The sequence below is a fragment of the Limulus polyphemus genome, unplaced genomic scaffold (assembly GCF_000517525.1).
Source record: "Limulus polyphemus unplaced genomic scaffold, Limulus_polyphemus-2.1.2 Scaffold499, whole genome shotgun sequence".
NCBI classification, from domain to species: Eukaryota; Metazoa; Arthropoda; class Merostomata; order Xiphosura; family Limulidae; genus Limulus; species Limulus polyphemus.
In genome coordinates, this window is record NW_013666109.1 from 479,981 (window position 1) to 502,024 (window position 22,044).

The 22,044-nt window shown below is 35.5% G+C and overlaps 1 protein-coding gene across 3 annotated transcripts in view; it reads right to left on the reverse strand.

Annotated features, from left to right (window-relative positions):
* The window catches only part of LOC106458671 (semaphorin-2A-like), a 224,757-nt gene that overhangs the window by 138,097 nt on the left and 64,616 nt on the right, over positions 1 to 22,044 (reverse strand). The window contains exon 1 of one of the 3 annotated variants that reach the window (XM_013918201.2): positions 4,974 to 5,627. The exons of the other annotated variants lie outside the window; for them this stretch is intronic. Coding sequence (XP_013773655.1) covers positions 4,974 to 5,118 — 145 coding nt within the window. The 5' untranslated portion in view covers positions 5,119 to 5,627. Of the gene's footprint in view, positions 1 to 4,973; positions 5,628 to 22,044 lie in introns of those variants that run through there. 3 annotated transcript variants of the gene reach the window in all.

Sequence of the window (22,044 nt, forward strand, 5' to 3'; positions counted from 1 at the left end):
AGAGGTTATGGCCTCTACGTTACTGGAGGCAGCACCAGAGGTTATGGCCTCTACGTTACTGGAGGCAGCACCAGAGGTTATGGCCTCTACGTTACTGGAGGCAGCACCAGAGGTTATGGCCTCTACGTTACTGGAGGCAGCACCAGAGGTTATGGCCTCTACGCTACTGGAGGCAGCACCAGAGGTTATGGTCTCTACGCTACTGGAGGCAGCACCAGAGGTTATGGTCTCTATGTTACTGGAGGCAGTACCAGAGGTTATGGTCTCTACGTTACTGGAGGCAGCACCAGAGGTTATGGTCTCTACGCTACTGGAGGCAGTACCAGAGGTTATGGTCTCTACGCTACTGGAGGCAGTACCAGAGGTTATGGTCTCTACGCTACTGGAGGCAGTACCAGAGGTTATGGTCTCTACGCTACTGGAGGCAGTACAATAGGTTATGGTCTCTACACTACTGGAGGCAGTACAATAGGTTATGGTCTCTACACTACTGGAGGCAGTACAATAGGTTATGGTCTCTACATTACTGGAGGCAGTACAATAGGTTATGGTCTCTACATTACTGGAGGCAGTACAATAGGTTATGGTCTCTACATTACTGGAGGCAGTACAATAGGTTATGGTCTCTACATTACTGAGACAGTACAATAGGTTATGGTCTCTACATTACTGGAGACAATACGTGAAGTTCTTTTTACATCTACACGTTCCCTACACGTCACTGACGACAGTATAAGCAGTTCTCTACACGTCACTGACGACAGTATAAGCAGTTCTCTACACGTCACTGATGACAGTATAAGCAGTTTTCTATACGTCACTGATGACAGTATAAGTTCCTTGATGTCTTTGATAACTTCTTGGGCTATCTTAGAGGAACCAAGAGAACTGTTTGTACTGTCTTTGTATAAGTAGTCCTATATACTATAGACAGTGAAGAACTGACTACAAGCACACACACCACCTTCTGCTACACTTTCTGCCATTAAGCGAATCTTTCAAACTTGTATGTCTACTAAAACTCTTCTGCCTACGAGTTGTTAACTGAAAGTATACAATAAAAATGCGAAATTATTCTGGAACTCAACGCAACCGAGTACCGAATCTTTTTTGAAATTCTAAGTGCAAGCAGATACCGGGTTCCGTTCTTCTTTTCTTTCTTTTTTTTTCTTCTCGGTTCTACTTGAATATTACATGAAGACGTACCGTTAACTTGCGGAAAGCTTAATTTTAATACAACACACACACACTATGAGGCCATATCCTGGTAAGGTGAGCACCCGTAAAAGGGCTTGAATAGTTATGTAAATATTCTTTCGGCAGTGTGTAACATTTATTACCACATTTAGGCCTGACAAAATAACCTGTGGGTTTGACGACCGATCCACTCTTATTTTTCTTTCAAATTGCTTTTGTAACACCAATCATTGGCTGAGCTTTTGTTTCTGCGTGTTGTGCGTATTTAGAGTGCTGCCCTCCTTCGTAAGAATTCAGGTTTAGCTGGACGTTTAGAGCACATTTAATGTGTATAGGCCTAGTCTATCTTTCTTGGATAGAAGCCTTCAACATAAAATTACTAAAATCCATACTTTTTCCCCATAACGGCTTTCAAAATGGACAATAGTGATAGTATCTTAAAACATTAATACACAAAGTCTGTCTGGTAAATATCTTTTGTTTTTTTGAAGTTAAGCACAAAGCTACACAATGGGCTATCTGTGCTCTGTACACCATGGGTATCGAAACCCGGATTATAGCGTTGTAAGTCCGCAGACATACCGCTGTGCCATTGGGAGGCGCCTGGTAAAGTAACGAAAATAATTACGGTTTCCAAGTGTATTGTTTTTTTTTTAATTTCGTACAAAGCTACACTAGGGCTATCTGCGCTAGCCGTCCCTAATTTAGCAGTGTAAGACTAGAGAGAAGGCAGCTAGTCATCATCACCCACCGCCAACTCTTGGGTTACTCTTTTACCATCGAATAGTGGGATTGACCGTCTTCCAAGTGTATCCCAAATCGCCGAGCTAAACTTATATGTATTGTTTTAATCATTTTACTATTTATGATTTGTAATTACGCAGTAGTGAATAAATCAGAATCTTAAATATTACAGTTTTAGGTTGTTTTTCGAACGAAATATGTAGATAATAAATGGAATGTGTAAGTTATATATTTTTATCCAACAAAATTTTCTATGACTTTTTTTGTGGTATACGATAATTCTTGCTGAGGATCCTCACCTGAATTTGACAAAAAATATTCAAGAAAATAATAAGTTTACTTTGCACCTAGGCAGTGGTGGATTTGAAAAGGGTTAACATTTTATAATAACACTAATGATATATTATACACAAAAGTGTTAACTTTACAACAGAATAAAACTAATTTGTGCAAAATTATGTTAACTTTATAAAACTAGTTTTAAAGCTAGATTATATAATTTATAAAGATTCTAAAAGGTTCGTGAGCAACATGAACACGGTTTATACAATGAACACGTTCTCCAGCGAGACAAACGTGAACTGTAAGAAATATTTAAAAGCTTAAAACCAATTAAATGTAACATTAATTACTGTACGTTATAAGAAACGTTAAGAACATTGTTTATAATGTAACATTAATTACTGTACTTTATAAGGAACGTTAAGAACATTGTTTTTAAAGTAACATTAATTACTGTACGTTATAAGAAACGTTAAGAACATTTTTTTAATGTAACATTAATTACTGTACGTTATAAGAAACGTTAAGAACATTGTTTTTAATGTAAGATAGTAAGTCGACTTATTCAGTTAAACTGAAGTATCTTCTTTAATATAGTTCAAAGATGAACCAGACAATAAGATGAAGAAATAAAGTCAAACCTTTCTACCTAGTTCTGTCGCATGCTCACCTCAGCAGACACACTACTGAATTTACTCCTAAAATTGGTGGTTTGTCTGATTTGAAGCAATGCGATATTGAGCTATCTGCTGTGGCTACCGTAGGGAATCCAACCCCATATCTTGGCGTTGTAAGTCTGCAGACTTACCGCTGTTCCACAGGGAGACTACTCATAAGAACCAAGAAGAAGATAAAACGTGCCTAAGAAAAATGATTTGGGAAAATATTTTTTAAATATGCGAAGTCCTACAATTTAGCTCTAAGGCCATCAAATTCCGCTATTGTTAGGCGCGTTGCTACTTATCCAGCTTGGAAGGATTCGAGTTTTTTGTTTTTTTTGTAAATAAAAAATATTAATTGTAGTTGTTTTCAAGATCATTCAGCACCTGCAAGTTGTAAAACGTTCTTTTCTTAAAAGTTGCTGCAAGCTAAATAACTTAGTAATATTACACTTCTTTAGATGAAAGTTTTTCTTTTCTTTTAGGTGCGAAAACTTAAATATAAACACTAAAAGTATGAAAACAAACAAGACTACCATTAAAATTTCTACCAAGAAGGTAACGTGTAAGGTGTAAAAAAAGATACTCGTTGGAGTTGAACCCCTGCAGTGACGACAAGGAAACTGTTTTTCAAAACTCTTACAACTTGGATGATATAAGTCAGCCCAACTCAACAAATATAAATAAATAAGCTAAGTTAGGTTCTTAAATTCACAAACATTAATCGGCATTTGCTATGCACGGTCAATGGTAGACATGGCATTAGCCCAAAGAAAGTGCTTACAGAATCAGTGTATTTAGATCTAATACAAAGATGAACGGGAAAAAGTATATATTAGCAGCTTAATATAATACTCAAACAGAAAACCTTTTTATTCGTGTTACTTTTATTCTACAGGCCGAGAAGAAATTTTCTATGGTTCGATATGTTTGTGTTATGATTTTATATATGTTAAAATCCATAAATGAACCAAGGAGATTAACCAGAACATGTGTTTGTGTTATGATTTTATATATGTTAAAATCCATAAATGAACCAAGGAGATTAACCAGAACATATGTTTGAGTTATGATTTTAAATATGTTAAAATCCATAAATGAACCAAAGCTTATTTTACCTATACCAATTTGTTGGCTTGTTTTACCTATACTAATTTGTTGGCTTGTTTTACGTTCATTTATGGGTTTTAATATATTTAAAATCATAACAAACATATGTTCTGGTTAATCTCCTTGGTTCATTTATGGGTTTTAACATATATAAAATCTTAACACAAACATATGTTCTGGTTAATCTCTTTGGTTCATTTATGGGTTTTAACATATATAAAATCTTAACTCAAACATATGTTCTGGTTAATCTCCTTGGTTCATTTATGGATTTTAACATATTTAAAATCATAACACAAACATATGTTCTGGTTAATCTCCTTTAGTTGCTATACCTATACCAATTTTTTAGTTGCTATACCTATACTAATTTGTTGGCTTGTTTTACCTATACCAATTTGTTGGCTTGTTTTACCTATACCAATTTGTTGGCTTGTTTTACCTATACTAATTTGTTAGTTGCTATACCTATACCAATTTGTTAGTTGCTATACCTATACCAATTTGTTGGCTTGTTTTACCTATACTAATTTGTTTACCTATACTAATTTGTTAGTTGCTATACCTATACTAATTTGTTAGTTGCTATACCTATACTAATTTAAACAACCAACAAATTACACAGGCATTATATGTAAAAACTGGTATTTGCTGTGTAGAATTGCGAAAATCACAGAGCATGGCAAGTTTACTAATATATATAGTATAAACAATAATATTTCTGATCTTAATGATAGAGAGACGGTTTTTGATAAGCTGAGCTCTGTAACTAAATCAACACACTAAGAACTGTTAACGATATCTAATATTTAAAACAACATGCCAAGTGTCTGTGCTCACGTTAAATTACATTATGTATAACGTACGATATTTCTGTCGTCACAAACTTTCTTTTTGTCTTACCCAAAGCTTTACTAAAAATTGGTCTTACGCAAATATTCTTCCAGCGACTTTTATTTTAACGCCTGTCCGATCTCGTACCTTTATGATGCCGTAGGTGATTACAGCACCCGGCCGTAGTCTCCGAGCCCCTAAATCGCCAACTCCGATGTCTGTGAGAATGTCCACAATAGGTCAGCTGCAGAACAAGGCTGACAAAGAAGAGGTTAAACACTGGGAAAGACATTCTGAACTTTGTTCAGTCGGTTATCACAGAACAAATTGGGTAAATAGTCCCTTACTCCTCGACTCTGATGTCACACTCCGAAACTCCACACGTTACTGTATTTACCTTTAAGACATTGAACGTGGCAATGTTTAACATAATGTTAATCGACCTACTCTTAATATGTCAACCATTACTGACCAGAGTTGGCGAGATTATGACGAGAACTTTATCAACTGGTATCTGATTACACAAGTATTTAACAACTATGAATCACGTGATAGATAGCTGTTGGTGTATTCTACTGTGCGACAATAGAGTTCTTTAATGCTACAGCTGGCGCATCATAAAAACTTCGTAACAGCTGATCCACTCGGTAGTATATAACAATATTTGTTGTCAAGAGACAACATTTCATTTGGTAAAGAAAGACAGCTACCAAAGTTTACATTAAAATTTAATATGCCGACGCTACAGAGATTTTTCACTCCGCATGCTGAAACCAACACGCTGTGGCTCTGTGTGTTGTGGTGAGAACGATGTCTATTGCACGGGATCTCAAACACACTAGTACACACACTCTTTTTCTACTAACCAATAGTAATGTTCCTTTACATGACGTCATTGATCAATGCTGTCCCTCTTGTACATACGAACACCGGTAGTCAGAAGGAACAACAACACAAACTTTAATTTGTTTTCTTGACTTTCACCAATGGTTAAATAAATGCATTCAGCTGTAGTCTAGATGCGGGAGAATCCCGGTCAGAGCAGGAAGGAGATATAGAAACGAGTGACTGAACGGACGTTTATCACTCTTCCTTAAAACACCCAGATGGACATAAATCAAACAAAACCCCACAATGTCTGAAAATTTGGCCTTATAAGACTAAAAGCCATACCCTCTCTGATTACTTTTCAATGTGATTAATCACTACAAGTAAGCCAAGTAATACAAACCTCACACAGTAAATGTTTGTTTGTTTTGAATTTCGCGCAAAAGTACACGAGGGCTATCTGTGCTAGCCGTCCCTAATTATAGAGGGAAGGCAGCTAGTCATCACTACCCACCGCCAACTCTTGGCTACTCTTTTAGCAACGAATAGTGGGATTAACCGTCACAATACAACGCCCCCACGGCTGAAAGGGCGAGCATATTTGGTGTGACGGTTATTCGAACCCGCGACCCGCAGATTGCGAGTCGACCTCCCTACCTGGCCATGCCGGGCTCACAGTAAATGAATGTTTAAATGTCGAATTATAAAGAGTAGACCTAAATGTCACTGTACAACAAGTATTACAGTAGCAAAATAATTTCCTTCATCTTCATACACTACATTTACGAAAAACATAATCTAAGCTCTAAAGAACGTCCTAACCTGAATCACGTGGGCGTAAAATAAAAAAATAAAAGAATGGGGAGAGAAACAAGACAAGTTTAACCAGATATTGAACCTACTTATCATATCAAAACTTTGTTCCGTGTTAACTCTTCTAACTTAAGAGTATTTGTATTCCAACATTTAAGGTTTGGAGATGTTAATATACCCATGTTTGTTTGTTGTTGTTCTTGTCTGTTTGTTCACAACCAAACTGTATGTACTGTGTGAATATTACTACTTTTTTTCGTTAAACCTCCCCTTCCCCCAATGGCTCAACGGTAAGTCTACAGATTCACGACAATAATAGTGGGATTGACCGTAACATTATAACGCCCCCACGGCTGAAAGGGCGAGTATATTTGGTGTGCGAGTCAAGCCGGGCCAAATATTTTATTATGTCAGCAGAAGTCTCGTGCATGCAGTGTTCGGTGTCAATTAAATAAATGCTCATTATTTTTTCACAATAATAAACCCTTAAAAGCGTTTTTCGTGTTATACCGTATTAAAACCTTGATGGTTTATAATGATCAAACTAGACGTTTTATTTTTACCTGTAAGTATTGACAATAGACAGACATCTTTTCAAGCAGCCCTTGACTGAACGTGGCCTAGCAGTTGATGTATCCGAACTGTGAATTCGAGAATTCGTGGTTCGCGTCCTGTTACCACAAGCTCATACTTCGCTCGTTGGATTCGGGTGTACGAAAATCCCACTATTCACTTAGAGAGCAGCTCAAGAATTGGCGGTAGGTACTGTTGAATAGATACCTTCGTTCTAGGTCATTAATTGAGAAATTAGGAATGGCTATATGCGAAAAAATTTCAAACAAGTATTTCTTTTCAAAATGCTAAATAACTCGAAAATTAAGATTGGTTGAGAATTAACACACATAGCAAATGTGCGTAGTATCATGAGTCACGATAGTGGTTCATAATAGGGATCGCAAGGAAAGTGCATTAAACCATAACAGAATGTTCGAGCAAAAAGCATCTTACACGCCTCAACACCTATATTAAGTATGAAGTAAAGAAGTAAAAAAAAAATCAATACACATGACACTAAATTTATTACACATATTCATAGAAGACACGAAGGTTTATTTAAAGCGATGTTTTAGACGTACGTTTTATTTGAAAAGGCTGCTTTTGTACTAATAAAATTTTATACGTGCTTATTGTGGGGTTGTGTCTTAGACTTGGCATATTGTCATAAGTTAAAATATATATTCTTTTTGCGAATTGTCAAAATAAAAGGCTTATACTTATTAATAGTATAAATATGTACTGTGTTGTTGTTGGGCTTAGGATTCTTCAACAGTAGGTGTCTGTGACTTGTTAATGATAAGTTCAACGATGAGTAAACAGCACACACTTTACTTGTTTTAAAATAATATATATATTCGGAACAAGTTAAACGGAGCACAACAGATTCTTCATATTATAGAGATTACTGGCATATCTTAAACACTATTTATATATGATTCTCTTCTTCTTGTCAAAAATCCACTTAGGCTTATTCAATTACTTTAGAATTAAAGTTGACAAGCCGAACTACCTTGTCTAGTACTATCGCACTAGTATTCTGTGTGTGATTCACTTACAGTTGTGGCGCGAGTTACGGTAATCGTTTGGTCTTCTTTCTTCAAAATATCCTCTGTTCTTTTGTCAAAGTGCACTCAGACTGATTCAATTACTTTAGAACTACGCATTGACGGAATAAATTGTTTTTCTTATCTCCTTTTCTACTGTTAGTCTTACTCTAACATATTAAACGTTAGACCTATGTTAATCGTTAGGCCTATCACTTCACGCCGAACTTTTCCTGCCAGTAACTTTACTATCTTCTGCTATTGTCTGTCTGCTGTTTTCGCTCGTCTCACACTATTTATATCTATCACTTTATCGTCTGGCCTTCTACAAATCTCTATATTCTCGACGTCAATGTATTGCACGCGACGTTCAATAGTCTCAACATCAATGAATTATAAGCATAACTTCTTACAATCGTCTGCTTTTAACTCTTATTATAACAAAAACTAAACAATTATAAAATATTCACTCACAAAATAAATTAATAATATCTAAACTAAACAGTCTTTTATATCATGACACATATATATGCCAATTGCTATTTATTATATACATAGAGAGAATTTAGCTACACAGAAATTTTACATTTTTTATACATTCAATTTTAGTCCCACTTTACATTGATTTTGTTTTACTTTTCCTTTCCAACAATGATATAACCAATCATCGTTATACTACATTGTATTATTCGTGTTTCGAATTCTAGCACAATTTTATTTTATTGTCATATAGAACGTTCAAGAAAAATTTTTTTTTACGATTTGTTATGTCTGAACAAGGGTTTAATTGTCAAAAACGTTGAAATAACTTAACATCACTGCCACCTGGTTGAGTTTCTTATTTAGCTTTATCAACTGTTTGCATCACCCTAATAAAGTAACCAATCACATACTTGCCCTACTCATTACATCATATATTAGCTTTGATATTACTAGCTAGAGAATTCTTTGACAGACAAAAGGTCAAAGTTACATGTAATGTCTGTTGAACTGTGAAACTGGCGAACTTCTATTTGTCAATTAAACGTTTTTCAGTCAGAAATAACCCCCGATTTTGCTCGCTGATTGTCATGCATTAAAATATAATTCTTATCAGAATGGGTCTGACATGGCCCGGTGGTTAGGTCGCAGATTCGAACTTCCGTCACCGAACATACTTGCCCTTTCAACCGTGGGGGCGTTATAACGTAACGGTCAATCCAATTAGCCGTTGGCAAAAGAATAGCCCAACGGTTGGCGGTGGGTTGTGTTGACTAAAGCCTTCCCTCTAATTTATCACTGCTAAATTAGGGACAGCGAGAGCAGATAACCGTCGTATAGCTTTTCGCGAAGTTCAAACCAAACTTACCACAATACAAAAACGTTTAGAAGAACTGTGTTTCGGTAAACTTTAGAGGTAATTACGTTAGGTACGTCTTATTTTCAGTCGGCCAAAAGTAAACGCTAAGACCAGCCATGCATAATACGTCACGAAAGATATAAAAAAAATATATTTAGCTGAGGTTTTAAACATGAAATATCTTCGTGTGTCTGTAACTCAGTGGCAGCCCGTTTATAAAAACTAAAGTTTTAATTTTAGTCTTGACGATGTAAAGGTCAAGATACTACAAAACAGCCCCCCAGTGGCACAGCGAAATGTCTGCAGACTTACATCTCTGGAAACCGGGTTTCGATACCTGTGGTAGGCAGAGCACATATTACCCATTCTGAAGCTTCGTGCTTAATTTCAAACAAACAGAAACAACAACTCTGAATCAGTAGAAAAACGATGTTGCATATACATGTTGCTGCTTTGTGCTGTAAAATTTTAATCACGTGCACGTGAAGTCTAAAGTAGCTAGCGAAAAAATACATCGTTAATAATCGCTAATTAGACTTTCAAAAACAAAATAGGAATACGAGAGTGAAAAAGAAAAATCATTAAAAGTTTACTGGTAAGTTCTAAGTGCACGGTCTTCGAAACAGACGTCGAGAATACAACTTAATGCATGTCATACGTCAACGGCCAGAACGAATTACAAGGCTGGCAGCGAACTTCGTCTAGTATGGTACAAATCGAGGTACTCTGAATTCTATCCATGTGGGTTCTTTATGCTCCATAGCTTCATTCACGAACTATCACCATCAATAGTTCTACAACGTTAAACAACTATAACAGAAGTTGACAAAAGCAATATTGCTACAGTAGCAGTGATATTTCTGTAGCAAACAAACTTCGTACTAAACAACATATAGTCCAACAAAACTAATCTAATGAGACTTTTGTTAAAAGGATCACATTTGAACCAAATTATACGTGATCGACAGACTGATGACATTCCAACAAAAGAAACTTTCCAAACACTACTAAATGGTAAATTCATCTTGTACAGCAATCGAGAATATGATGCCGTATTTGTTGAATTTTCCAGGAACGTAGAAGAAACTTTTCCTTCAAATGTGACGAAGGTTATGAGAATTCAAACACACGAAGACAAGTTAAAAAATACCAAGTTTACACTTAAATAATAAAAAAGAACAAATTGTCCATCCTTGATCCGAGATCATAGTAAAAACTAAAACGTTAGTTTTTGATTATGTTATGTTACGGTAGTTCTTTTTGTAGTTTTAGCCACTATTTTCACTCAAGCTTTGGCATAAGAACAAAGAAAATCCAAATGCAACCTCATATTTTCACCAACACATCTGAGTGTATCTGTGTATTATCACAATCACGTAATCTTTAGTTGTCGTCATAACTTTATTAATATTTACAGAGTAAACTAGAGAGTCGTTAGAAATTTTGAAAACACATTAGATTCACGTATAAAATAACATAATAAGGCTCTTTATTACTTTTTATTATGCAGAAAAAAATTTGAAATAAACTTCGAATATCCTTACAAGATGTGGCTGAAATCTCAGAGAAAATCCCTGGATACACATGAGCTCCATAAGCTGACATTCCGATGTTTAAGAAACTGTAATCTGGTCCTTCACATTTCTTCCTTATAGTGGTTGTGATTTTGATGGCGGCGTGGCCGTACAAGCCAACCTCATGAACACAAATCTCTAGAGCCCACTATGTACACATTAGGAGAAGTTTGCATATATATATATATATATGGTTGAGAGTTTCTCATTCTATGAACGTTATATTCCACACAGTAATAACCTTATATTTTTCTAAAACCATCTTCAATGGAATTAGCTAAGTATCCGTCAACAAATTACTAGGCCTTTCCGGATTGGGCTAGGGTAAAGTTAAAACTACGTTTTAATTGCTAATAAAAAGGTAATAAAAAATCTAATCAATATCTATATGTAAGATTGTTCAGAGAGTAACATAAAGTCACATGTGTTGTATGACTCCTATAATGTGTCCAAAAACAATTACAGCCATCGACGACAGTTTTGATTAAAATTTTTATTTTAATAGACATTTGGGGGTGGGGCGAAACAATGGTTTATTTCTTAATGAATAACATATTGTTTCAAAAGAATGAACGAATGTTCACTAAAAGCAGAAAAGAAAAAGAGAGAAAGTACATTTTCTGAACATTTACCGCTGTTTGTCCAATCAAAAGCATACTACGATTTCCGTTTCGAAATTTTAATGGATATTGGATTTCGATAGGAATTCGAACCTACGTTACGTCAGTGACTGTGTAATCAATAATACTTGGTTTAAAGTGCTATTTTTCGCTCACCGAAGAAATCCATGGTTGAGGAAGTGAAGCAATCAATCACAAACTGTTGAATTAGAGATGTCTCCGAGACGAAAGATATCTACTTATATAGTCTTTATTTTAAATTCTCCTTGATGTTTTGTGAAGATAGTCTTAGAACGAGCAGTTTGCTCGTGAAGAAGAAAAAAAAATGTTTTCACACTTTTAAGAAAAGCACAATAGTTTAGTTCCTATTTCGAAAGTTTGTTTTCTATGAAAACTTCACCCAGAGCTTAATTGTGCCTGTAGAATGTTCTATGAACAAGTCTTTTTTTTATGGTTTATTGTGGTGCTCTAATAAACATCTAAATACTGTGTAACTATTGATTATAATAGTTCCATTTTCAAAAAGAATATGGAGGGTTATCTGCGCTAGCCGTCCCTAATTTAGCAGTTATAGACTAGAAGGAAGGCAGCTAGTCAACACCACCTACCGCCAACTCTTGGGCTCTCTTTTACGAACAAAAAATGGGATTGACCATCACATAATAACGCCCCCGCGGCTGAAAGGGCGAGCATGTTATGAGTCGAGTGCCCTAACCAAAATGTGGAGGGAAGTTTCATGTAATTAGTGCATTGGTTCAGCGAATTTATGTTGATTAATGGGAATTAAAAAGGCAGATCCATGCGGTCTTTATGATACTTTCTTCTCTTCAATAACCAAATTGGAGTAAATGTATCAAATTTTACTTGTGCATCGGCGTTATTTTGTTACACATTTCACAAATACATTTAAATACATGAACTTTAAGTAGCAAAATCCCGAAGCCTTACCGATATACATTGCATTTTGCGGTCTTGCTGACTTATACTTCTACAGCTTAAACATTTGTATTCTTGTTAAGGTAGGCAGGGCTTCAAGACAGTTTGGTGAACACTGAAAACAATCTAGCTACTGTATTTATAAATGTGCTCTTTATAATAATACTAAGACTGACACCAGATAATCAGAGGTTGAACATGTTTTCCAGGTGGAGATACCTATTCGAAATAGAAACACGATATTTATATATGTGTACTTTTACCGAGTTTTAATCTTAATCAATATAACGACAAATACTGAATAACATAAACCAGTCCTAAATTCTACAGTAAAAAAAAATCTAATCTTATAACGCTGTTCTCTAAAATTTATTTATTATTGTATTTTCAAATATTCAGTACAAGTAGTGTCGAAAATAGTTGATCTACAGAAGCACGCACCCACATCAACACATACATATGTACAGTCAAATACTGACCAAAACAATGAAGCATCTGCTAGTTTTAATGGGTTTTATAAATGGAGAAACTTCCAAAACGAACATGTATTTAAATCACACGTGACCTCATTCTCAAATATCGTAGTTTGTGCATTCAGTCTACGAACCTGATGAAGACAGGTTCACCTGTAGTTAACGCTAGGAATTCACTGTTTCCTTTTAATATGATTTACCTTTTTTTTTTCGTGTTTTTTAACTTTACTTTGTTACACTCCAATTCAGAATATCATCCTTTCCACGAAGGTTCTAAGAAACGTCAAAAGTAAAATAATAGAAAATTGTTACCTGACAGATGTATCTGTAAACAAGACTGCATGGGTAATTGATGCGTCTGGGTCAAAAGTCTCAAAGGTTATGTCAATATGGGAAACAAATGATAGAACCTCGTGTAGAAAGAAAAAATCAAGACTGTCACCTGTGATCGAAATCACTGCATCAGAAAACAACGACAAAAAACTAAGAATGTGCTTAGAACTCGGTGTTAGACGCCAGCAACCGTGTAAAAACAACAACAACAAAAAATAACCCCCGGTGAAATACCTTATCACCCAATATACCACAATGAAGCTGCTATACACAAGACATCATGCTTAAAGAAATGCACATCCGCGCATGTACTGGTGTAGTAAGTGTAAACTATGAATTCAAGTACAATAGAAAAATGTGACCTGGTACGACTAGAGTTGTTATTTTATTTATACTGTGAATGCTTGTACATTACTGGTCACAATTCTGTATCCAATGTATCAACGCTTAAGTTCCATTAAATGACTCCCCAGTGACACAATGGTATATCGGCGGAGATACAACGCTAGAAACCGGGTTTTGACACCCGTGGTGGACATAGCAAAGTTAGCCCTTTGTGTAGCTTTATGCTTAACTTCAAACAAACCAAAATCCATTAAATGCTTGAAAATAAAACTGTTGTTTTAGTTCACATTATGTTTATGCTCAGCGTTACCATAATAGGCATAAAAAGTTAATTTTGGAAAATAAGTTGAATAATCTATATTTAATAGGCCCTACATTTGCATGGCGACGTCAACCAGTTATGTGTGGCTGTTTGGCAGTTTCTTGAGACTGTAAACTGTTATTTCCTTTCGCTTTTGCTTTACAATCTTTCAGAGTTATCGTAAATTAGCTGGCTTCTCTTTGGCAACATTACTTTCATCTATTGCCCCATACTTTGAATAGAACTAGTATCGGGACTTTGGGCAAGTCATTTCATAACTTTATAGTGCCAGATTTTTTTCTTCCCCTCCAGATACCTCTCAATCAGCAGATCAACATGTTTTGTATCATTACATATGACCTCATTCAACTTGTAGATGTTTTTATTAGACGTCCCTCCCTCATTTAATTTGATCTGGGATTTGATAGATCAAAAACTTGAAAAATAAAAAGTTACTTCCAAAGAAGCTTCATGGGAGTGTATTTTGTTTGTTTGTTTTGAATTTCGCGCAAAGCTACACGAGGGCTATCTACACTAGCCGTCCCTAATTTAGCAGTGTAAGACTAGAGGGAAGGCAGCTAGTCATCACCACCCACCGCCAACTCTTGGGCTGCTCTTTTCCAACGAATAGTGGAATTGACCGTCACATTATAGCGCCCCACGGCTGAAAGGGCGAGCATGTTTGGTGTGACGGGGATTCGAACCCGCAACCCTCAGATTACGAGTCGAGCGCCCTAACCGCCGGGTCCAAGGGAGTGTATTAGAGACATTTGGAGTAAAATCCCAACGGACACTTTAGTTAAACATGATGCAACAATACCCGAAAGACTGTCTGCAGTTATTAATGCAAAAGGGGGACACATAAAATATTAACTGTTTGCTAAACTCAAGCACTTCCACCGAGTTTCTGTTGTATTAAGTATGAAGATCAATAAAATTGATATTTCACATGTGATTTACCTTCCACTGTTCTTTGAAAGCAGCCTGAAATCAAATTTTTGACTTTGTCCTAACACTTAATCTATGTATCAGGTACATCAACCCAATAATTTTCGTCCACTTCTTCCATTATGAAAGTAACTTTAAACATACACATTAATGTTTCAGTTTTTAAACATCTGTAGTGCACTATAGGACTAACGGTCATGATTAAGCTTGATAATTATGATTTTTCCTAACTTCAGCGCCTTATAAAGAATATAATAATTCTTAATTAGGTTAATTTTGGTTTTCATGGTTGAGTCTTTCATACACATATAATATTCCTACGACTAATGCCTGTCATGTTTATTTGGCGTTTTTGTTTTCTTTCGTCAGCAAGTAACATCCAGCTAAATTTGAATTAAAGTTTCTGATAAAGCACCCTTTTCCTGAAACTACTAATATCATCATAAGGGCAACAAAATTAGCAAGACAAACCCATTTCTGGAGTCAGTGCTGATTGAGGAATGAGAAGATGAGTTCAAGTTCTACCAACACGAGTAAAAATGAATTCTTCCAACTTGTTATAAGTTAATCTTTGTAAAAACAGTTTCTAGTAATGACTTTAAAGCTGTCAGCACTTTTTTTTTATATTGCACTTTCTTTCTCGTGTAAATGTGTTAAAAACAATAAAGAACGCAGACTTCACACAATTATAACCATTTTTATTGATACTGATCCTTGTCCTCGCTGAAACCATTCTACGTGTTTCAACGGTTTCCGGACCTCTTCAGGAACTGTAATTACAAACAGTTATAACTGAAGTATACAAAATTGAATATACATACGGTAGTATTTTCATAAGACAGATCACAAGAAATTTGAAGTATAGATTAACACCACCATAAAAGCAATGTTCATAAAGAATGCCATTATACAAGCCATGGCTGTTAAATAATCGTCAGAAATAACTAAATACCTAATAAATAGTATTAAATAAGGGTTAAGATCCATTCAGTCAAGATTGTTAATAAGTGATGTGATCTTTTGTGGTAATGGAATGATTTTAATGTGTAAATTTGATGTAAGTATGTATTACGTCATGTATCTGTAGGTTATATATTGGAGTGTTCTGTATTTGCAATTACAGTCCTAAAAAACGCGGGAAATCAGTGAAACATGTAGAGTGATTTTAATGAGGAATGTCGTTTTCGTTCTGCATCTGAAGCAACGAGAGCTCGTGGACACGATATGATCAACTTACAGAAAGTGTAAGTTGGAGATGTTATAGAAAGAAAAGGTCATCCAAAAATACCAATGTTATCAGCCAAAGATGACATCCCACTTTGTTTTCTATTATAAGATGGTCTGATAACTAGTGACATATGGAAGGTTTATTTTATATCAATGTATTCATTAACAAATCTCTACAAAAATATAACTAACTATTTTTAAAACAAATAAGCTGTCTAGCTTCGATTTTACCGACTATAATAGATTACAATGTTTTAAATAATGGTCGAAACATTTAATCTTAGAAGATTCATATCCGCAGGAGTTAGTTATCGGTAAACCGACAAGCTAATTTACTATAAATTCAGCTCGAGTCTGCTTGATAATTTATCAGAAAGTATAACTGACATAAAGCAGACTTCCTGGCGGAATGATAGGGTAACATTTTCTCCTTACTTTATGTTGATCAATGACGCTTCACTGTAGCTTATTTTCTGTGGTTTCGTCAGTGATGTTCTTCCGCCAGACGAAATGATGCCGAACCTAAGCGACCACACAACACTGCACATGAACAATAGTGAAACTTACAGCGAATGTCGAACTCTGTGAATAGTTGCTGTATTGAGTGGAACACTCCTCATCTATCAAATATTAAACATAATTTCCGTTTTCCATAGGAATAGATTTTCTATTGGTATTATATTACATTATGCTATTTATCAATACATAAAACATTAGTTGTTTCTATGGATTGAATGTGTATTTCCCATTTAATCCGCTGGCGAACGAAGAAAAAAAAATAAAGAGGGGTTAAAGTGAAGAGTTGGAATTAGACGTCAATGTTACCGCAGTCTTCACTTTGTCTAAGCCTACATGCCAATAGAGTTGTGTGAGACTAATGAGCTTGTCCACTAGGATGCGCTTCGCCAAGCATAATGTCCGTAGAAAAGTTGAACAAACTCTGTCAAGTTATTGCCAAGTAATTACGTCAACTTGAAAGAAAGATAAAAGATTGTTTGGACGAAAACGTCCAATTTAGTTTTTTCTTTTTTTTATCAGATAAGTGTTAATCTTATTTCAAAAAATAAGAAGAGACGCAGACGTTATAACCATGAACATGAAGATGTATCATTGATTGCACAATCTGTGCCAACCAATCAAAATATTTAATACTCAATGTTACAGCATTTCAAGAACATCTTGAATCGCTAATTCTCATAACTTGACTGTATTTTATAGCCACTATTCTAGGTATATATATAGTGTTACATAACATATTTCGTTCTTTCGAACTGTGATGTTTATATGTTTTAAATACAAAACTACACAACGGCTATCTGCACAGAGCCATCCCTAACTTTGAGTAGGGTGTGTTAAATAAATATATTTACCGCGGGAACAAAACTGCATTTTCCATGAAGTTTTCTGAAGTCATGATAATTAATTTTAGAAGTAGAGCCACGCAGAGTCAATACTATGAGGCCATACTAGGGGACGCTAATGTTCAATGTGACACTTGACGTAAGTAAATATTTTGAAAATGCGGTTAGTGGATAGATAAAAGTACCAAACATTTCATGAGGCTTTCTGAGATCATACTGATTACTTTGCCAACATGGGCCATCTACGGTAGTCTCTGTGAGAGGACAATAGTGGGCATTAAAGTTCAGTGTAATAGTTGGCTTAAATGAACTTTGTCAAAATACGGTTATGAGATGGACTAAATACACCACACATTTCATGAGGCTTTCTGACGTCATAATAATTAACTTCAGACGGGGAACCAGCCATGGTAATATCTATGTGAGCACATTAGGAAGCACTGGGGTTCAAAATAACATTTTGCCCAGTAGGGAGCGATAGAGTTCAAAGCGACGTTTTGATTTATTTATAATTAAAAGGAATACAACGTTAAAATCATAACACAATAAACAGTTATTAAAAACAGAAACTTCCCCTACAAAAAAAAAAAAAGACTACTGGTCTTGAACCTCCGGGTTGTGCTCAAATAACTTCTTTACGAACCTGGTCTTGTTGATCTCATGTAACATCTACAAATACCTCTACCATATTTCACTGGGTGGGAAGGGTTATATAATTTCAGGGTGATGATACTTGTTTGATATTTCAGATTAATCGTATCTTACAATTTGTTCTGATAAATATGACAAATTTTGTGAACAAAGCTGAAATAAACATTTATTATCAATGTCGCTTACGGATAGTCTTCTGATTGTAGCGGGAATCATACTAGTTTCAATATTAATATTTTCTTACGTTATATAGAAGTACTTATCTAAATCATTTCGTACCAGAATACAGCAAATTAAACGTAAGATACGAAGACGGAACAGAACGTACACTAATAACATCAATAAAATTACTGTTTATTGGAAACGAGTTTTGAAATAATACTTAGTGTTATTAAGAAAGTTACTCAGCCTGTGTTTGTCATTGGAGAAGGTTTCAAGCTTTCGTGACGATGCATAGCTGCCTGTAGTGGTTGCTTTTAAAAATAGCACAGAGATGAATGCTATTCAACGTCACAAACAGTGGGTAATGCATGGCAAAACCTAGGCAAGTTTGTTCTCCTTTTTTATGTTTTTTTTTAATAATTGATCTACCGTTTATATTTTCAATGCTGTTTCCTCTTTGAACCGTGTGCTTGCAGTTGGTTTTCGTTGGTCTGACAGCGGACATCTAATAAAAATAAACTCTATCTGACAAGTGCAGGGTTTAATCGATCCCACTTCCCGAGCAAGTTTTTCCAGTCTATCAGTCTTAAGTGGTTTTAGATTTACTGTTCTCTATTATAAAAGAGTTATTTTCAGCAAATCAAAAGCTCATTGGTGATGCACCAGGTGTTGAGTCGCTCGAATTCGATTCTTTTTTTTTTTTGTTATATAAATGTAGAATAGACGAATATAACTGCAGGCTTAACAGTCTTCTTGTTCTTGTTTATTTATTAAACATTACGTCTCCAAGAAAAAACAAAAAGGAAAAAAAAAGCGCATCATAATCCGCAGACAATTAAAAGGAGTATTTTGTTAACCGACTCTGAAACTTAACCAACTCCTTTGATTTGCAGTTGGCCACAATAGCCGATACCCGTTAAAATCAAGAAGATTTGGTTTATGGGCACAATGCCACACTTTCGTGGTAACAGGTGTAACTTTCGAGCATCGATGACGTTTCAATAATTCTACTCCGCATCTTAATGAATTCATCTTTGAGGTTTGTATGGTCCTATTGACTCCCATTCTTTGATTAATATAAAAATGAAAACGTTCTCCCGAAGTTTCTACGCAATGCATCCTTCACAGCACCAATCACATGTTTCCTTTAACATATGCGCAATATTCTTGTCGTTGAGTAAAATGAAATTAGATTCTATTGATACGATTCATTTATTTTTGTCAGTTATAAAAATATTACGTGCATGATCATATCAAAACCTTACGCAAACACTTCAAAGAACTGATGTACGACTGCGATTCTGAAAGAGAAGATGAAAATAGAATTCAGACAGTACCTATAAATGGACTTCTCTCCTCAGTGCTATCCCAAACAATTGATATCAACTACTCTAATCACTGCCTAGTGAGCAGCAGCAACCTCTTCCCGTTTGCATCATTCGCTTTGCTCTCATTCCTGTCATAGACAGGCAACAATTACGCCTAAAGCGTTGCTCTAAACCAATTCAATTAAAACTTTATCTGTAACGCGTCTGCCAGTCTATTCTGGATCAAGAAGCCTGAACAAAACGTCTTGACAGGCCGTCGTTTAATTAACTACACAATACTTAATAGTTTACTTTTTCTCGTGTAGACCTGCCACAGGGTTTTCTTGGCCAATAATGGAACCCGGTGTTACGTCTGTGTTCGTTTGTTAATTTTTTGTAGAAATTCTTTCCGAGAAACTTCAACGATACAAGTCTTTTCTTAAATACAACTAGTTTATTCTTTCTCAATTCAACTTTGCAATACACTTAATTTCCACAGTTACTTTAACTTAAATACACGCTATAATTCACAACGAACGATTCACGTACTTTACTTACGGCCACTACCGCGCTTGACTAAATTGTCCGTCTCGGTCTGTCTACAATTATATTCCGATTAATTAATTTCGCTTTATCTGGCGCATTTATATACAAGAATAGAGGGCGCGTAGAAAAGACCAGAGTTGTCACGAACAGACATGATCCGCTGTCGTAACACTGGTTTTCCAGCTTGACAGAGCTATGAGAAAACATGCTGGAACTGTACCGTAAAAGTTCTTTCCTTTGTTGTCATTGAAGATGATTGTTATAACACCTGAAGTACAAAGACAACTTTGTTTCTGAGCAGTAAAGCATCACTAATAAACAAATGGATCTTCTTCGTGAGAATTAGAAAAGCGAAGTTCACAATGTAAAGCAAATACTTCACTGATAATCTCAGTGAGGATACCATAATTATTCAAATACAGAATAAGACGCAAGGAAGCATTAACAATATGAATTATTATTCAGTTTTTACCTATCTGCAACAAGTTTATTTATACACGTGAATAACAACACAGAAAGCCTTTAACTACACATGTATATGAATATCTCAAAACTACTACTTCGAAATGGTAAGTGTTTGTTTTAGACTTTTCACTCAAGGCTACAACACAAGGAATATGAACTGATCCTCTAGAAGGAAAGTAGCTAGCCAACGACACCTAACGACAATTCTTGGGTACTCTTGTCTGACCAAATAGTACGATTAGACTGTTAGTCAGACTTATAGCAACTAAGTCCCAAAGCGCGAAATGCGTTTTCGTGGCGTTCATGATTCTGGTATTCTAGAATAAGCGCGATCCTAATTTTAACAAGTAAAGTTTTCACTTGAGAACGTAAATGTTACTTTGTAACTTGACTTCAATGTGAAGCAAACAGCTACTTTGTTGAGCCATTTTTATTAGACAAAGGTTCGTAAGTTATTTATAACTATTTCTATAAAATGGAGGAGAAGATTATGGTGTACGACCCTGCATGGCCAGGTGGTTAGGGCGCTAGACTCGCAATCTTCGGGTCGCGGGTTCAGTTCCCCGTCACACCAAACATGCTCGCCCTTTCAGCCGTGGGGGCGTTATAATGTGAAGGTCAATCCCACTATTCGTTGGTAAAAGAGTGGCCCAAGAGTTAGCCGTGGGTGGTGATGACTAACTGCCTTCCCACTAGTCTTACACTGCTAAATTAAGGATGGCTAGCGCAGATAGCCCTCGTGTAGCTTTGCGCGAAATTCATTTTGAAGCATACAATAACATATGGAAAAACTATATAAAGAATGCGCCTTCAGAGTTAGAAAATGTAGTGTTACATTTCGTAATACAAGCATTCCTTAAAAACAGTGTAACAAAAAAATAAATATATATATAATATTTTGTCCGTGACACACAGGATGAACAGCTACAAACACATTATTTCTTATGACTAGAACTTAATGGTAAAGAGTAAACAAAAACAAATAACGATAGCTTCCCCCCCCCCCCCCACACACACACAAGCGGCAAAAAAGAAGAAGAATGAAGACCAATTAAACTACGGTTTTCCATACTTATAAGACTGTATGATGAAGACATGATACAAACCCTGCATCACAAATAATGCGTTCTATATGTTAATGTTTATATATCATAATCTTACGTTCTAAACCTAGTGTTTAAGTTTTATTCTGCCCTTTTTATTATTGAGTTTTAACTTCGATGCTAAGTTACGTAGAGCTTCAGTGTTATCCTGCTTTTTTATATTGAATTTTATCTTCGATGCTAAGTTACACAGAGCTTCAGTGTTATCCTGCTTTTTTATTATTGAGTTTTAACTTCGATGCTAAGTTACGTAGAGCTTCAGTGTTATCCTGCTTTTTTATTATT